At 36.9% G+C, this 14,753-nt stretch overlaps 1 protein-coding gene and 1 long non-coding RNA gene across 7 annotated transcripts in view; one reads left to right on the forward strand and one right to left on the reverse strand.

Moving 5' to 3' along the window:
* LOC139974427 (uncharacterized) overlaps positions 1-3,769 on the forward strand; it is a 37,416-nt gene extending 33,647 nt beyond the window's left edge. For both annotated transcript variants that reach the window (XR_011795480.1, XR_011795479.1), the window contains one exon: positions 1,019-3,769. This is a non-coding gene — a long non-coding RNA (uncharacterized lncRNA). The remainder of the gene's footprint in view (positions 1-1,018) is intronic.
* Positions 1-13,568, reverse strand: part of LOC139974423 (GDP-fucose protein O-fucosyltransferase 1-like) — a 45,199-nt gene extending 31,631 nt beyond the window's left edge. Inside the window, exons 1-9 of one of the 5 annotated variants that reach the window (XM_071981579.1) lie at positions 13,227-13,284; positions 12,889-12,921; positions 12,252-12,449; positions 11,007-11,101; positions 10,020-10,194; positions 8,809-8,941; positions 7,344-7,542; positions 6,314-6,538; positions 3,154-5,636 (exon numbers count right to left, since the gene is read on the reverse strand). In XM_071981579.1, coding sequence (XP_071837680.1) covers positions 5,472-5,636; positions 6,314-6,538; positions 7,344-7,542; positions 8,809-8,941; positions 10,020-10,194; positions 11,007-11,101; positions 12,252-12,423 — 1,164 coding nt within the window. In that variant the 5' untranslated portion in view covers positions 12,424-12,449; positions 12,889-12,921; positions 13,227-13,284 and the 3' untranslated portion in view covers positions 3,154-5,471. Of the gene's footprint in view, positions 1-3,153; positions 5,637-6,313; positions 6,539-7,343; positions 7,543-8,808; positions 8,942-10,019; positions 10,195-11,006; positions 11,102-12,251; positions 12,450-12,888; positions 12,922-13,193; positions 13,341-13,395 lie in introns of those variants that run through there. The other 4 variants (XM_071981576.1, XM_071981577.1, XM_071981575.1 and 1 more) reach the window with 4 other exon arrangements.
* Between the last annotated feature and the right edge of the window lie 1,185 nt (positions 13,569-14,753).

Here is a 14,753-nt window from a genome sequence, read left to right on the forward strand (position 1 = left end):
GGAGCTCTTACAACTCTCTGATATATGTTGCTGCGTTTGATAGATAGTATAGTTGTAGTGTTAATTGGTGTTTGTTTGTTTGCAAATTAAGAAGTGATGTCTTATTCTATCAAAATCTGCTCAACTTTCATTGAGATCATGTAATTGAGGGATTAAACAAAACGTTGCCCCTTATATACCAAATTATGGCAAACAAATTGTATTCCTAACATGCATTGTATATTGAATCACCTAGTGCAATAACTTCTTCCCTTGATGATTTGCTAACACATTCATTTAGCTTTCTCAATGTATAAATAAGCAACATGTGACAAGCACCATATACAATCCGTTAAAGGCAATGGGAAGGAGACTTTTTCTCCTATTGTGTGTCCGGGTGGAGTGGGGGTAGCTCGAACTCACCCTTAGCTACAGGTGTGTCCGGCGGGAGCGGATGGGGGAGGGGTATATCCAGCCCACCCTTAGCAAAAACAGAATATACTTTACAGCAGACAAATCGCCTGGGCATATACCAAAGTTTGCTATTAAAAGTAAAAGTAAAATTTATTGATATTCATCATAAAATGACAATATAATAAAATAGCATCTCAAAAATAGGTTAAAAAAAGTTATCTATGTATCATACAAGACTTTGAATTGTATGATACATAGATAACTTTTTTTTAACCTATGAGATGCTGTAGTCCATTTTATTATATTGTCATTTTATGATGAATATCAATAAATTTTACTTTACTTTTACTTTTAATAGCAAACTTTGGTATATGCCCAGGCGATTTGTCTGCTGTAAAGTATAGATATACTAATTATTAGCTAACTTACATCGCAGGATGGCAGGCTCTTCAAATTACACAAAAACAAGAGCTTGTGATGCACTTTACAGTTGGATAGGGTACATTACTCAGCATCGGGAGACCCCCCCCCCACCCATGCCTCAGCCAGGCAAGGGACTTTTGTGTATTTCAATATTCCAGTAATATTACGTTATTACCTCTCTCTCCTGTTCTTGTCCAATCAGAGTAAACTGTGAAAAGGATATTTTTGAATCGCCTTGCCGAATTACCAACACACAGTAAACGTTGAATGCAGAGAAGTCAAGATGTCTGACTTCACCTTGTCCAATTTAATCAAGAAAAAGACTTTGCAGACAACAGAACATGTAGAAAATGTGAATTTCAATTGTAATTATCGCACAGAAGACCAATTTAGAATGCAAAGTGAAACTAAAAACCGATTTTCCATTATCCATTTCAATTGTGGAAGTATTATTTCTAAATTTTTACACCTACAGTTTTGTTTAAGCGTCTTGAAAATTTGTTTCGATGTTATAGCAATAAGTGAGACGTGGCTAAAGACATCATCAAATTTAAAACTTTATCAAATTGATGGATATGACATGTTCCATCAAGATAGAGATGACAGCACCAAAGGAGGTGGAGTTGCTCTTTATGTTCGCAAAGCTTTTCGTTACAAAAAGCTGGAAGAAATGTGCTTTACAATTAAAAAGAAGTTCTCGACGAAAGCTCTCGAATGTATTTCAGTTAAGATTACATTACAAAATGGGAAGAGTATTATTGTTAGTTGTATATACAGTAATTCTAAAACCAATATTGCAGATTTAACCGATTGCATTGAAAAATTATGCAAACTAAAAGATAAAAAATGTGATGTGTACTTATGCGGTGACTTTAACATCAATCTTCTTGAAGAATGCGATAACACTACACTGTTTCTAGATAAACTCTCCAGCCTAGGTTTATACCCACTCATTGATAAACCCACCCGTATAACAAGCAATACTGCAACATTGATTGATAATATATTTACCAATGTACGTGGTGCTGAATTAGAAAGTGGATTGTTACTTACTGATGTCAGTGATCATCTTCCAGTTTTTAGTGTAACTAAATATAATATAAGGAATAAAACCGAGTTCATTGATATAAGAAGACCAGAACTTTTACAAATGCTATACCAACTGAAAGTTTTATCATATGTTTCATTTATTAAAAAGAGGACATTAGAATCTGAAAAGAGATATATAAGAATTAAAAAAATGTTTAAACAGTCCTATGTTGAAATGTTAAAAGCCCATAAAAAGGAACAGTATTTAAACCTTTTGGTTCGTTTAAAAGAAAAGTAGAAAGGTAGTCATAGTAAGGTGGGTTTTTCATCCAAGAGTAATCTACGGTTTTCCCATCTGTAATGACTTTCTAAATTGAAGAGATTCCAAATTTGAGTTAAATTGTTGAATTGGAAGCTACCCGACGTGTAAGTTGTAATCCATAAGCCCTTGTGGGTTTCTCCCACATTTGATTTCTTACTGAAAGTGATACCTTGCTGTTTTGCCATATACTAGGATTTTATATTTCATGATTGGACCACAGAGATGAGGTATATCGCAACTGCAAATATATTGTGATATATCAGAATGATGCCTCCATTCTTTCTAGCATCCCTCTATCTTGTTAGAAACAATACTTCTGTGTCATTCAATTCAAATTTACAGACAAATTTGTCTGCGTTCATGTTTTATCCTATTCTTGCGGTTCCTTTTCTGTACTACGAAAAATATTATTTTGATTGCCATCTTAGACATACGGCGAAGCAGTTTCACAAAACGAACAACCAAGTAGAAATAAATACCAGCGTGTTTACGTGCAATTTAAAATTGTATGTGCAGTTCATTTGTATTTGTCTTTATTCTTGTTTTTGTAATAAGATTTATTATGTGAAGGAAAGTGTTTACGTGCAAGTTGGCTCCATCATTAAAGTGTAGACCAGAGCCGTATATATACGGCTTTGGTGTAAACAAACGTTCTGCAAGAAACCGTATTGTCAAAATGCGCGCGTGTAGCCGGCGGCTATAACTGTTTGTGTGTAAAATGTATATGAGTCATCAATCTAGCGCTTTTGGCGCTATACAACATCATTGAGAATAAGTTCCTTCACAATATGTCTGTTTATTTAATGTTAATCTCAGAAAAGTTTAAAAAAAATTAAAATTGGGTGTGTAGTTCATTTGTATTTGTCTTTATTCTTGTTTTTGTAAGATTTATTATGTGAAGGAAAGGCAATGGAAAGGGTTGTGCCATCTTAGAAAAAATACGTTTACATAATAACACAATAATTACAGCAAAAATACGAAAAACACAGGTTTTTGATAAATCTATTAGTTTTGTCTTGAATACAAAAATAAGATTTTCAATGGTATAAATATGTCATATGTTGAAACACCTACTGAAAGACAAAATGTTTGGAGTGAATAAAATAAAAAAAACAGCCACAATTTTGCAAAGGGAGGCAGGAAGAATGTTTAAAGCAAATATCTAATAATACCTTGGACATGATACCAACATAATAGGGAGAATGCTGAATGGAAGATGGAAAGAGAACTGAAATCCATAAAAACAAAGGTCTTAATAAGATTCCCTCAAGCAGCCAAATATATTGTCCATGCAGAATGAGGTTAAGAAAATTTAACAACTTGAAAAAAAGGATTCAAATCAAAATGCATTTCTATGCTGGTGCAATTGTTAGGAATGAAAGTATAAAGTTTGGTACTGCAGACAACAAGTTGATGACTGGTAGCATCCGTCTCTGACTGATGGCATCAGATTCTGGGTGATCAGTTCCTTTTTTTGTTGTCGAGGACATAATATCGCACGATAGTGGAATATGCATTTTTTATAATGCAGTACTTGTGCTGCTAAGTGCATAGTAAGTAAGTTATGGTCCATGATAATTATATAAATGAATTTAAGAAACATATATACCTTATATTGAATGTTATATTCAATTGCATAGAAATTATGAGGCAAGGAAGACTTTTGAACCCTGTTAGAATATAATATGTGGACAGATCCAGAATTTTGTAAGGAGTTGTGGCCTTGAGGTCATTACAATATACCCCTATGTATGGGAGACCTTTCCCCCAGAAACCAGAAGAAAAAAATTTGGGTGATGTGAAATGGTACATATATGAGGCATATTAAGGCTATATAAGTTAGGTCTTCACGGAAGGTTGTGCTAATCGCTACTTTTAAATTTTTTTGGTTTGTTGAGAAGGGAGGTGTGCACCCCTACCTTAACCCTGTATCCCCCCACCTTCAATTAACATGAAGTAATGATCATAACATATCCTAATTTAGCTCTACTAAATTTGAAATAATCAAAGAAACACAATTGCTGGATAACACCCATGCAGGTTCATTACAGGATTGAATGTTTTGATCCTAGCAGGATCTTAGCATGTTTGCTGTTGAGCTAGGTTCCAGTAGGATCCAACTGACTGGCTCCATTTGATGCTATGCAGATATATGACAAAATTAATGCAGATGATTGCATGCTTCAGTTTGGATTGTATTTATTTTGATAAGTTCTGTGCCGTTACGGCATCCCAGCATTATTCGGCTTGTGTCTGCGAAGAGCCATATTAAGGACGTCAATGAGAATTTTTGCATTTTATATTGACAGCCAGGTAATGTTATCAATATAAACCATACCAAAGTCATTCTTACATGTATTGGCAAGAACTGGTTGGAAGTATGGCAACATAACAACAGATGCCAGTACTACTTTATGACTGTTTGTTTGATGAAGTCCTGACTTGAAATACTGCTTGCCTAAATGAGATATCCAATCCTCTGTTACTGAAGGAAATGTAACAAGCTACGTAACTTGGAAATAAGCAGAAAAAAATTTCTGACTAAAACAGGATTCGAAGCAGTGGCCTAGTGGTTACGAGCCCAGTGCTTTACCACACTGAGCTATCCAGCCTGTAGTTGATGGTGATTGCTATGTTAGCCCATTCCTTTGCCAATGTAGCTTTAAACTTGTTACAATTATTGATAGCAATTGTGTTCCTAAGGCTTGTTTCTTATCTTAAAATGTTAGTTTATCTTTGAACCTTCATGCACTTGGAATGTCTGTTTGGCAGCCTCATATCAACTAAAGTTGATTTAATTAATTGTTTCTTTAATTTTCCTTCCCCCCTCCCCCCCCCCCTTGGAATGTACATAAATATCACAAATATAAAGTAACAAAACCACATAGACAAACAAAACAAGACATTAGCAACTTGTATGCAATGATGATAATCATGATATCACTTCTATGGAAATTGCTACACATATGTTATATTGTTTGGTTACTGTAAGATTCTTTTGTTAATTTACAATTATATACTTTTTTTTTCTTTATTAAACTCAATTTGTTATTTCATCTACAAAACTCACCTTCATTCAACAAGATATGCTATTGTAATATCAACTTTTACCTGTTCACAGACGCATCTTCCAGCAAAACAATTTAAGCCGATTGATATCAATTCTGCTACCACATTACACCAGATCAACTACTGACAGAATCACACCTTAACGATTAATTTCAGTCCCCGAGCGTCCCTCCACCACTCACCACCTGAAAAATGTTATTATTATGATACAGTGCTACCTAACCTTAACTCACTGTCAGACGGGGAATCCCCAGAAAGTCGACGGTTTTCCGTTAATGTCTCTTTCTCGTTTCACGAAAGACGTGAAGGAAGACACACAATTACCGATGAAGAAGTCGGCTTGACCGAGTATCATTAGATCCATTTGAGGTAGATGGGGGTCCAAATGATGAACTTTGACCTAGGAAAGAGAGATAACATATAATACCGCGGTGGGTGCTGGATTCAAGAGCAAGGATAAGTATCATAAGTCACAAAATAGGTTCACTGTGTATCCTAATATTCACCTCTAACCTGTGGCTTATCTTCCCTGCTTAGTAATTGTATTTTTAGGTCTTTTTGTTGTTAGTATTTTGTGTCTATATTATTGATGTTTTACAAAGTTGCAATGACTTTCTTCGTCCACAGTTAAAATTGTGTCATCATCTGCAAAAAGCCGCAAACTTGTGCTTAATTTCATAGCAGAAAGTGGCTGGCACTGGCATACAGAATGTCATCTTACTTTTTCTTGAGCAGAGATACAGTGGATCGAAGGATCTTTCAGAACTCACCTTGAACAGTGGCATGTGTAAAGGGGGCCTGGGGGCCACCCCACCCCCCCCAACTGCCATCATCAGTAGGGGAAAAAATCTTCTTGTTTTCAAACTTCAAAGTACATATTGGCACAACTTTTGAGTATTGACGTAATTTCAAGTCTAAAAATGCCTCCCAAAGAAATCATTTTACTTTTAGCCACACCACTCAGTTTGCAAACTTTTTGATCCCTCTACAGCACTTCCATAAAGGTGCAAGGCCCTATTAAAATCAGTCTGGGTCAAATTTGGAATTTGAAAACCCCAACCTTTCGAAATCACTGACCTGCAAGGGCTCCAGAGCTTCAGATAGTTCTTGGAAGTAGGATAATTTATCCGTGGCTATGTATAAATGACCGACGGCATATTTCTGAACCGCCTCGGTCGTCTGCTTCACCACGTCTTCGGCAGTGGGGTAGCACATCTCTTGGAAAACCTTCTCTCCTCTCGAGAGGCACTGGGAGGATGCCATGAATGAGGGAGAATCGACAGCATGTTTGCAAGTTGAAATCTGGAAGACAGTCACATCAAAAATATTTACAAAATGTTTTCAAAAGGTAAAAAAATCTAATGACCATTCATCGAAAAATCAGCTGCATGGTTTGAAAAGAAAAAAAATTGACAGCAGCCCAGAAAGCTAGATAGGACACTTCTACTTTGTTATTAACAAAACAATTAAAAAGGATATTCGATATTTCTTTTTCATTTCTTTTTTAAAACCGGTGAAGAGCATACAAGGACAGAGAAATGCAATGCCCATCTCTTACGTTTATCATTTTACTATTTTTATCATACACCCATACATGTGATGAAATCTCTCCTCCAACACTCTCCCCACACCCTTCCCTCCATCTCACAACCATGTTTGAAGAATAGTGAATACAGTGGCCAGTACTGGCCACAACGCTCACTGCTAGTCACTGGTTCATTAGTTTAAAACACATTTTGGAGATGATTTTTAGCAAATTGTTTTATGTCATATTATGCATAATTGACAATCCAATGACAATCTAACTTCATAGCAATGGCTAGCTTGTAAAGTATCACTTCTAGAAATGAGTCCAAAAATTATTTTGAGAATCGACCAATTCGCAATTAACATGATATTAATACCAATACAGAGAGCATCTAAGCCGCCAAATATTTCAACTGAATGGAATCATGTGTTGCTTGCATTTTAAACCTTGTTTCGTAGAGAATAAAAGCGTGTCATGCTCTTATTCTGAGTAAGTTCTTGGTGGCAAAAGAAAGAAGAAAAAACGGGAAAGTGGTTTTCAGAATTGCAAGTGCATGTCTTAACAGAAGATTTCTTTTACCCAGTCTTGTCCTGTCCTCAGATGGATCCCAACAAATTTTTTGTCGCCGTGGAATAACCGAGCCATCTCATCTTCCGCCTTGGCAAACAGCTGCAGGTTCCACTTAAAGTATTTCTGAATCTGTCTGTTACCTGCAGCCATAGGAAAAGTAGCTGGAGCACCACGGAATGCGATAACTGGATGCTGGGATGCAGGGTACCTGTAAAAAGGTGATTAAAAAAGAAATAATAACTCACAGTTTTGAGGTATAATATCTTGCTCCATCTAGAAGTAGTCTTAATTCCTGTTATTGATACCTGATGTGATCTCTCGTAACCCAAGGTGACTGCATTATTGTGATAACATGTAAAGTAACCTCAGTGCACAGCCACAACCCTTTGATCACACAGATAACTGTAGTAATACCTAAAGCGGACCAAAAGTGATCAAACATTTATAATCCAAGTGATAACCACGACCTTGGGATCATTCCCATACTAGCGATCATATCTTACTCCATACCATAACTTTTTTACCCTAGTGATCACTAGTAGTATAGTACCCTAGTACTAGCATTCATCACAAATAATTCTACAGTGTCCTAGCGATCATCAAACACTGTTTATAGGAGTACATACTAATGATCACCCAGTATGTACATGACCACACAATGCCCCTAGTGATCATCCATTATGACAACAATAAACCAGTCACCGTGGTGATCATCATACTCAGAGACTACCAAATTTACATGTGTCATCACCATTATACTCTGCTGGTCACAGTTTACATTAGTGATAACTCTAGTGCCAAAGTGTTCACTCAGTACACAGACAATCACACAGTGCCCTAATGACCATTATACTCTGGTGGTCAGTTTACATTAGTGATCACCTAGTACCAAAGTGATCACCCAGTACACAGACAATTCCACAGTGCCCTAGTGACCATTACACTGTGGTGGTCAGTTTACATAAGTGAAAACCTAGTACCAAAGTGACCATTCAGTACACATACAATCACACAGTGCCCTAGTGACCATTTTACTCTGGTGGTCAGTTTACATTAGTGATATTTCGAGTACCAAAGTGATCACTCAGTACACAGACAATCACACAGTGCCCTAGTGACCATTAAACTCTGGTGGTCAGTTTACACTAGTGAAAACCTAGTGCCAAAGTGATCATTCAGTACACCCTAGTGACCGTCTTACTCTGGTGGTCAGTTTACACTAGTGATAACCTAGTACCAATTAATCAATGAGGACACAAATGATCACACAGTGACCTAGTGACCTTTATACTCTAGTGATCACAATTTACATCAGTGATCACTTATTAAGCTATTACCTTATTGATCCCCCGGTCTTCAAATAACTACACGCACAGTTCCTAGAGTTCAACCACTTCCACAATGATAGCCCATTACCCAAGTACCCTGGAAATTACCCATAATAATCCTGTTGGGAATACATTCAGTAACTTACTTCTGATCCCACTCTGACTTCAGCCAAACCATCCTGTCCGCATTTGTGATGTCTGCCTGGTTCGTAATCCCAAACTTGATATATTCATCAAAGTCAATGTGGAAACCGTCCCAAAATGGACCAAATGGATTTCCTAAATTGACCATAAGAAAGATTTCCTCTAGTAAGTCGGAATGGGCAGTACAGAAACATCTTAAAAAGTAGAGAACATTAGATTGGAATCACCAATGTGGTCTTTTTGAAAGGCATACTACTGGGATCAAAGCTCCCGAACGTATGAAGTTAGGTCGAAACGGCCCAAAGCAATGTTTACTACGCCAAATATAGAAGTTGTGTAAATATAGAAGTTAATGGTAATCGTGTGGACAACACTAACAGACTACCCATCTGACAATCCAACGATAAGTTTCATTTATATTAGCTTCACTTGTCTATTTCCATTTAAATAAATGAACAAAGGAAGTACAGGGCTTGTAACCATTAGTTCATTGCTTCAAAGCCTGCTGTAGCAGTTTTTCCTCTTTTCCAATTTCATTTAAAATATATTGAAAGAATAGGTCACAGATTTTGATATTATGAAAACCAATTTTTGTACGTAAATTCACACTGATATGAAAAAGTTTCTAAGAGAATGTTTCAAACTTGTATTTAATTAATAATTTTTTCTCCCTAATTACTCAATTAATATGTCTTTATTCGATCATTCCTAAACATATTTTGAGTAATGCTTTGGAGACAGAATGGAAACAGCAGCTTCCACCAAAATGAGAGATATTTTCAAATAAGTGTAGAAAAAGTGATTACCTTACAGTAATAACAAGTTCATTTATGTGTTTGAGGTTAATTACCAAAGCAAGTTTTCTTGACTTACTTTATTTCACCCACCTCCCATGGAAATAAAGAGATGTGAATCTCAGAAACTCCCTGAAGGCTGAAAGTATCCCACTTGGAAATATGGTAGTAGCTAAGTCCACCATGCCAAACATTTAGGAGTCGTTCTCAGTACTAGCTCAAATGAAACTGCAGCTAAAATTCCTGGTAAGGGTTTTAGGAACTTGTGCCTGACCCTATCACCCACACCCACCCCATAATAAAATAAGAAATATATTATTTTAATAGTGATGCATCTTACCCAATCCCCCATACCCACCCCATAATAAAAGTTAAGCAATATTTTATATTAATATTGGTTTCTTTAATGCAACACTAACCATTCTTCATTTGACATTCGTTTGGGGAATTTTGGGGCAGCCAGCAGTACCCTCTCCTCTCTCCGACCGGCCATTTTGTTTCTCCAAAATGTTTCATGAAATCTTCCATGGTGATCACCTTGTGGAAATGGGTGAATGGTTCGATTTGAAACCAATCGGATAATGGGACATTAATCTGCATGAAAAAGGAAAGAAAGATCAGATTGGAGAGAAAGTTGTCCAGGCTAGACTATTTCTTAAAGAGATGTTTTGTTTTAGGAAATGCTCAACAGAAGCTTTTTAAGCTCTTTAAGTTGTCGTTGATATACAGTATTTTAAGCAAATCATGCAACAAGATAATTCCCATTCTTGGATAGTGAAGTTTCATAGCAAAATAAATAAACGTGGGAAATTTTGAACCAATTCAATTTCATTATGGAAATTTCTCGCTCAATAAATTAAATTGTCTGAAAATTTCCCAGAGCATTTTAGTATCAAAAGCATTGATAAGTCGCAATCTAGTTTGCCTTCATTCTCAGGTTGTTGACCAAACGAACAAGAAAACACTCCAAATCCTATTAGGGAAAAAAAAATCACAAGCTCCTACTGCCTACCATGCACAACACTTCCTTTAAATTAAGTCTGTAATGTTTTGGTGTGTTTTGCAAGAATACTGTTGTTCAAGAAAAATAATATTCAATGAAATATCCCATCTCTTTTCTGTAAGGTACAGTGCCAAATTGGTTAAGCTGTGCTTAAATGTTATATTTGTTTTTTAAAATTTAAATTTGACACTTTGCTCTCTTCCCACAAGTAATTAGCATAACTATATGGGAACATTGAGCATCATTTTTATGACTCATGGCATGTTTGAAAAACTGGCTGCTGTTAATTTTTATTGTAAGCTCTTGAATAATAACTCCACTATCAAGAGAAATTGTTTCTCTTTAGATGCAGAATACTACAATTGCTCAACCAGAGAGAGAATTGATGGAAATGTGTACTCACATAGGTTCTAAATGGTGGCAACACTAGAGTCCTGTCGATCGCTTTTGCAAATGCTAGAGCTCCAACGTAGTGTTCAGCTTGGTTTCCAAACCTCCCTGTATCAAAGGGTAAGAGGAAGGTGCTCTTGAATAAACAAGTTAGTATCTGGTCAAGTGGTTAAGGCAGTGGACTTGTGATCTAAGGATTACAGGTTCGAGCCCTGGCTAGATTTTTGCATTGTGTCCTTAGGCAAGGCACTTTATCTCCATTGCCTCTCTTCACCCAGGTGTATAAATGGGGACTTGCAAGGTAACTTGTAAATATTGTTGCGTGCGCCGGTTTGTGGCTGCACCCTATGGGAAGTCCCCCGGGGGACACATGGTTGTGGTGCACTGTGGTGCCAAGGAGAGACTGATTGAATGGTGCACACTTTGGTGTGTAGGTGTGACAAGTTACCAATGACCAGGGTTAAGTTGTGAAGTCGTGTGAGAGGGCCTTGGCCTCGAACAAGACTAAACCTAAATAAAAATAATAAAATAATAATCTACGGTACTTTATTGCATTTACATGCAATGAGGGAACACCAAGTATTGCTGGTATTAGAAATATTATATCAAGTACTATAGGAAGTTCATTGGATGCCATTGAACTAGTTCATTAATAGCTGAGGGAGACCAATAGAGATTATGTAGATAACATTCCATATAATGTAAAGGACTGTCTTTGACTACAATCTGTTGTGTTACGATAATTAGCCAAGCACAACTGACAACAAAAGTAAGGAAAAGTTAATCTCTATCAACAAACTTCTAATATTGCACTAAAAAGCCATGCTCTGTCAATATCTCATGTACAAGTTAAACAATGCCACAGAGAGCTTAAAGGCATTGAAGACTCGCCCCAAACAACGTGCCGCCATCTTCAAAAAGTTAACTTTCCGTTGCTTGCAAGTAAGGTTTTTCTCTTGAAATATGAAATGTGATACCTTGTTATCATTAGCTGGACCTGAGATGTCCATCACTGTATCGTTTGTACACTGTGCTGTGGGTATTGATCACAGCTGTTTGTACTGATTGTACACTAGTGTCTAATTACCGACGGTAGCAAGCTGTGTGCATTTTCTGGGATCGATGGTGGTGTCTAACACTTCTGTTACACCTCATTCGAAACTAGATCAGATTACCGGCATTAGATGTTTCTTTTTGCGCGAGTCTTCACACCCTTTAAACGTGATTAAAATGGTACTAACAAAACTTGGTAACATACCCATGCAAGGACAGAACATAATGTAGCCATTATCATCCCACTCGGGCACAGTATCTTCTACTGGCTTAGTCAAGTCAACAACTTCTACATCGTCAGCAAAGGAAAGAGTTAATTCTTGGCAGACAAGTAGAAGAAGAATAGTAGAAAGAATTCCTCTACAAAAATCTTCCATTTTTAAAGTTTGAATACTGCAACCTCCTGAAGAAAATAAGAATAATGTTAAAGTATTAAATGTGGTAGAAACCTCTAAAAATCATGTGGATTACAAAATTTTTGCCAAAGAAAATTGTTTAATACCCAAGATCTGAGGATCTTAGAGATGTGTTTATATCCTGCATAGTTGGCTGAATCTGCAGACAGAAAAATGGTTACATAAATATGTATTCATGTTTCCTCTTGTCGAATTTTCATACAAATTTCAGCTATGGTTATCCGCATCAATGCTTATCAATTTAGCTTATCAATTAACAGCTACTGTAACTTTTAGATCTGTGCAATTCCGTCTGTTCTAATCCCATCCCAGTTTTAGCAAGGAGTGCTCAATGTTACAATTAGACCAAAAGTTGAGCCTTTTGATATGACTGGGCTCCTATTCCTAATCATTGAAAAAAATTTCAGCTTCATAGCTTAAGCTTACATTAATGTACCAGTGAGTATGCTAGGGTCCGACCTGCAGACATAAGTAAAATAGCATCATTGAGCCTGCAAAGTAACATCTATGAAGTCAATCCATTAGCCTAATGTTACGCCTAGGTGAGACTACGTGGCTATAACTAAGTTATATAAGCAGTATCAATGGCAGTATCAATAGTTAAGTAGGCTTCATATCGTAGAAACCAGTTATGCGAATAAAAGTAAAATTAACAACGACTTGTTTCATAAGCAATTCCATTAATGGTCAAGTTGTGTCAGCAGACTAGGACATTTTGCGATGGCGCTTACATAGTCAAGAACAACTTTGTAATTCATCATTACCATGAAACTGGACGATAAACTGCAACGGTGTTACACTTTACGTTGTTGACAACCGTGCACCACCCAGGCTGTGTGTAGATGTACACACGACATGTTGCTAATTATAGCTTATTTCGTCATAACACCAAAGATAATTCACCGAAGGTAGAAAATCTTTGATAATGCTCACCAACAACTCCGTTCCCGTACCAGGGACGCTAGAGGATCGCCCGTAACCACTTTCGTGTGAGACAGTAATTATATTATTGTATGTTTAAAGAATTCGTTTTATGTTGTGCAAACGAAGACTCTTTATAGTGACACGTGTACGAACTTTCAAAGTTATAGGCTAGTTTGGACAATTTTGCAATGCTAATGCAGCTCTATACTGTCCTCTTGTATCAAGCTTCATATCACTTGGTGACAGTATAAACAGTTCTCAATTCATACTGCTAGTACAAGTGCTTCGAAGCATGACTTGAAACTACTGTAGTTAGCAGGTAATTATTACCATGCAAATGGAGTAATGGACTGCTGGATGAAGAAGTCAACACCGTACGTAACGTTTAGCAGACGGAGAAGCGAAAAAGACACAATCGAACGTCTTTTACTGGGAAAGTTTTGTTGGGAGCAAATCGTTGTTCGATATTGTATAGAACACGTAGAGCTGCGTCTTTCATTTCATTTTTTTGTTTTATCACAACGTACATATATGGAACAGTGGCGGAGGCTGGGGGTATTAATCAGGGGGTCGAGAATGGTCTAACAGGGGCGCTTTCGACACTATCAGAGCCGTATATACGGCTCTGGACACTATCTAAGCGGAGCGCCACCACAGGTTCGCGCGGAGCGTACAAAACATTTTTGAGTAAAGATACTCCCTAGATCGCCGGAAATTATACCTCCGAGGCCAGAATAAATAGGTGCCATCGCCAACGAAATGTGACAAATGTCAATAGGTAGATTAGAGCGCAGTTAAAAAGTCAGTAATCGTGAATAAGTTAAAAGTGGTAAAAAGCTGAAAAGGGCGCCAGCTGTCCATCTGAGTCCGTCAAGGGGGGGGGGGGTCATCCGTCCCCCTGACTGCATGGACGCTCCGCCACTGATATGGAACATGATATGTTAATAAGTATCATTGCAATAGGAGGCGACCTCAAAAGTGACTTTAATTTGTAGGCTTATCTAGTATAGGAACTCCCTGTATAACACAGCCTTAAACTTATACATATGGACAAATATATATGAACAAAAGCAAAACATAACACAACAATAAACTAACAAAAACAATGCAAAAGATGGAAATATTGGTAATAGTCATTAATTTCTCAAATAGCTATTTTTCTTCTGAAAGATGAAACAGTGCTATAATGTTTAATATCCTTTGGCAATGCAGTGTTCCAGAGAGAATTTGCACGAATTCTCAAACAATGTTTGGCAGCATTAGTTCTAACACGAAGTGTGAAGGTTATCAGCTGACCTATTGTTATAATTGTGGATTTCGTAATTGTAGGTGAAGAAATTTGGGAAGAAATTTGCTGGGAGTAGATT

Source organism: Apostichopus japonicus, chromosome 9 (assembly GCF_037975245.1).
Source record: "Apostichopus japonicus isolate 1M-3 chromosome 9, ASM3797524v1, whole genome shotgun sequence".
Classification (NCBI taxonomy): domain Eukaryota; kingdom Metazoa; phylum Echinodermata; class Holothuroidea; order Aspidochirotida; family Stichopodidae; genus Apostichopus; species Apostichopus japonicus.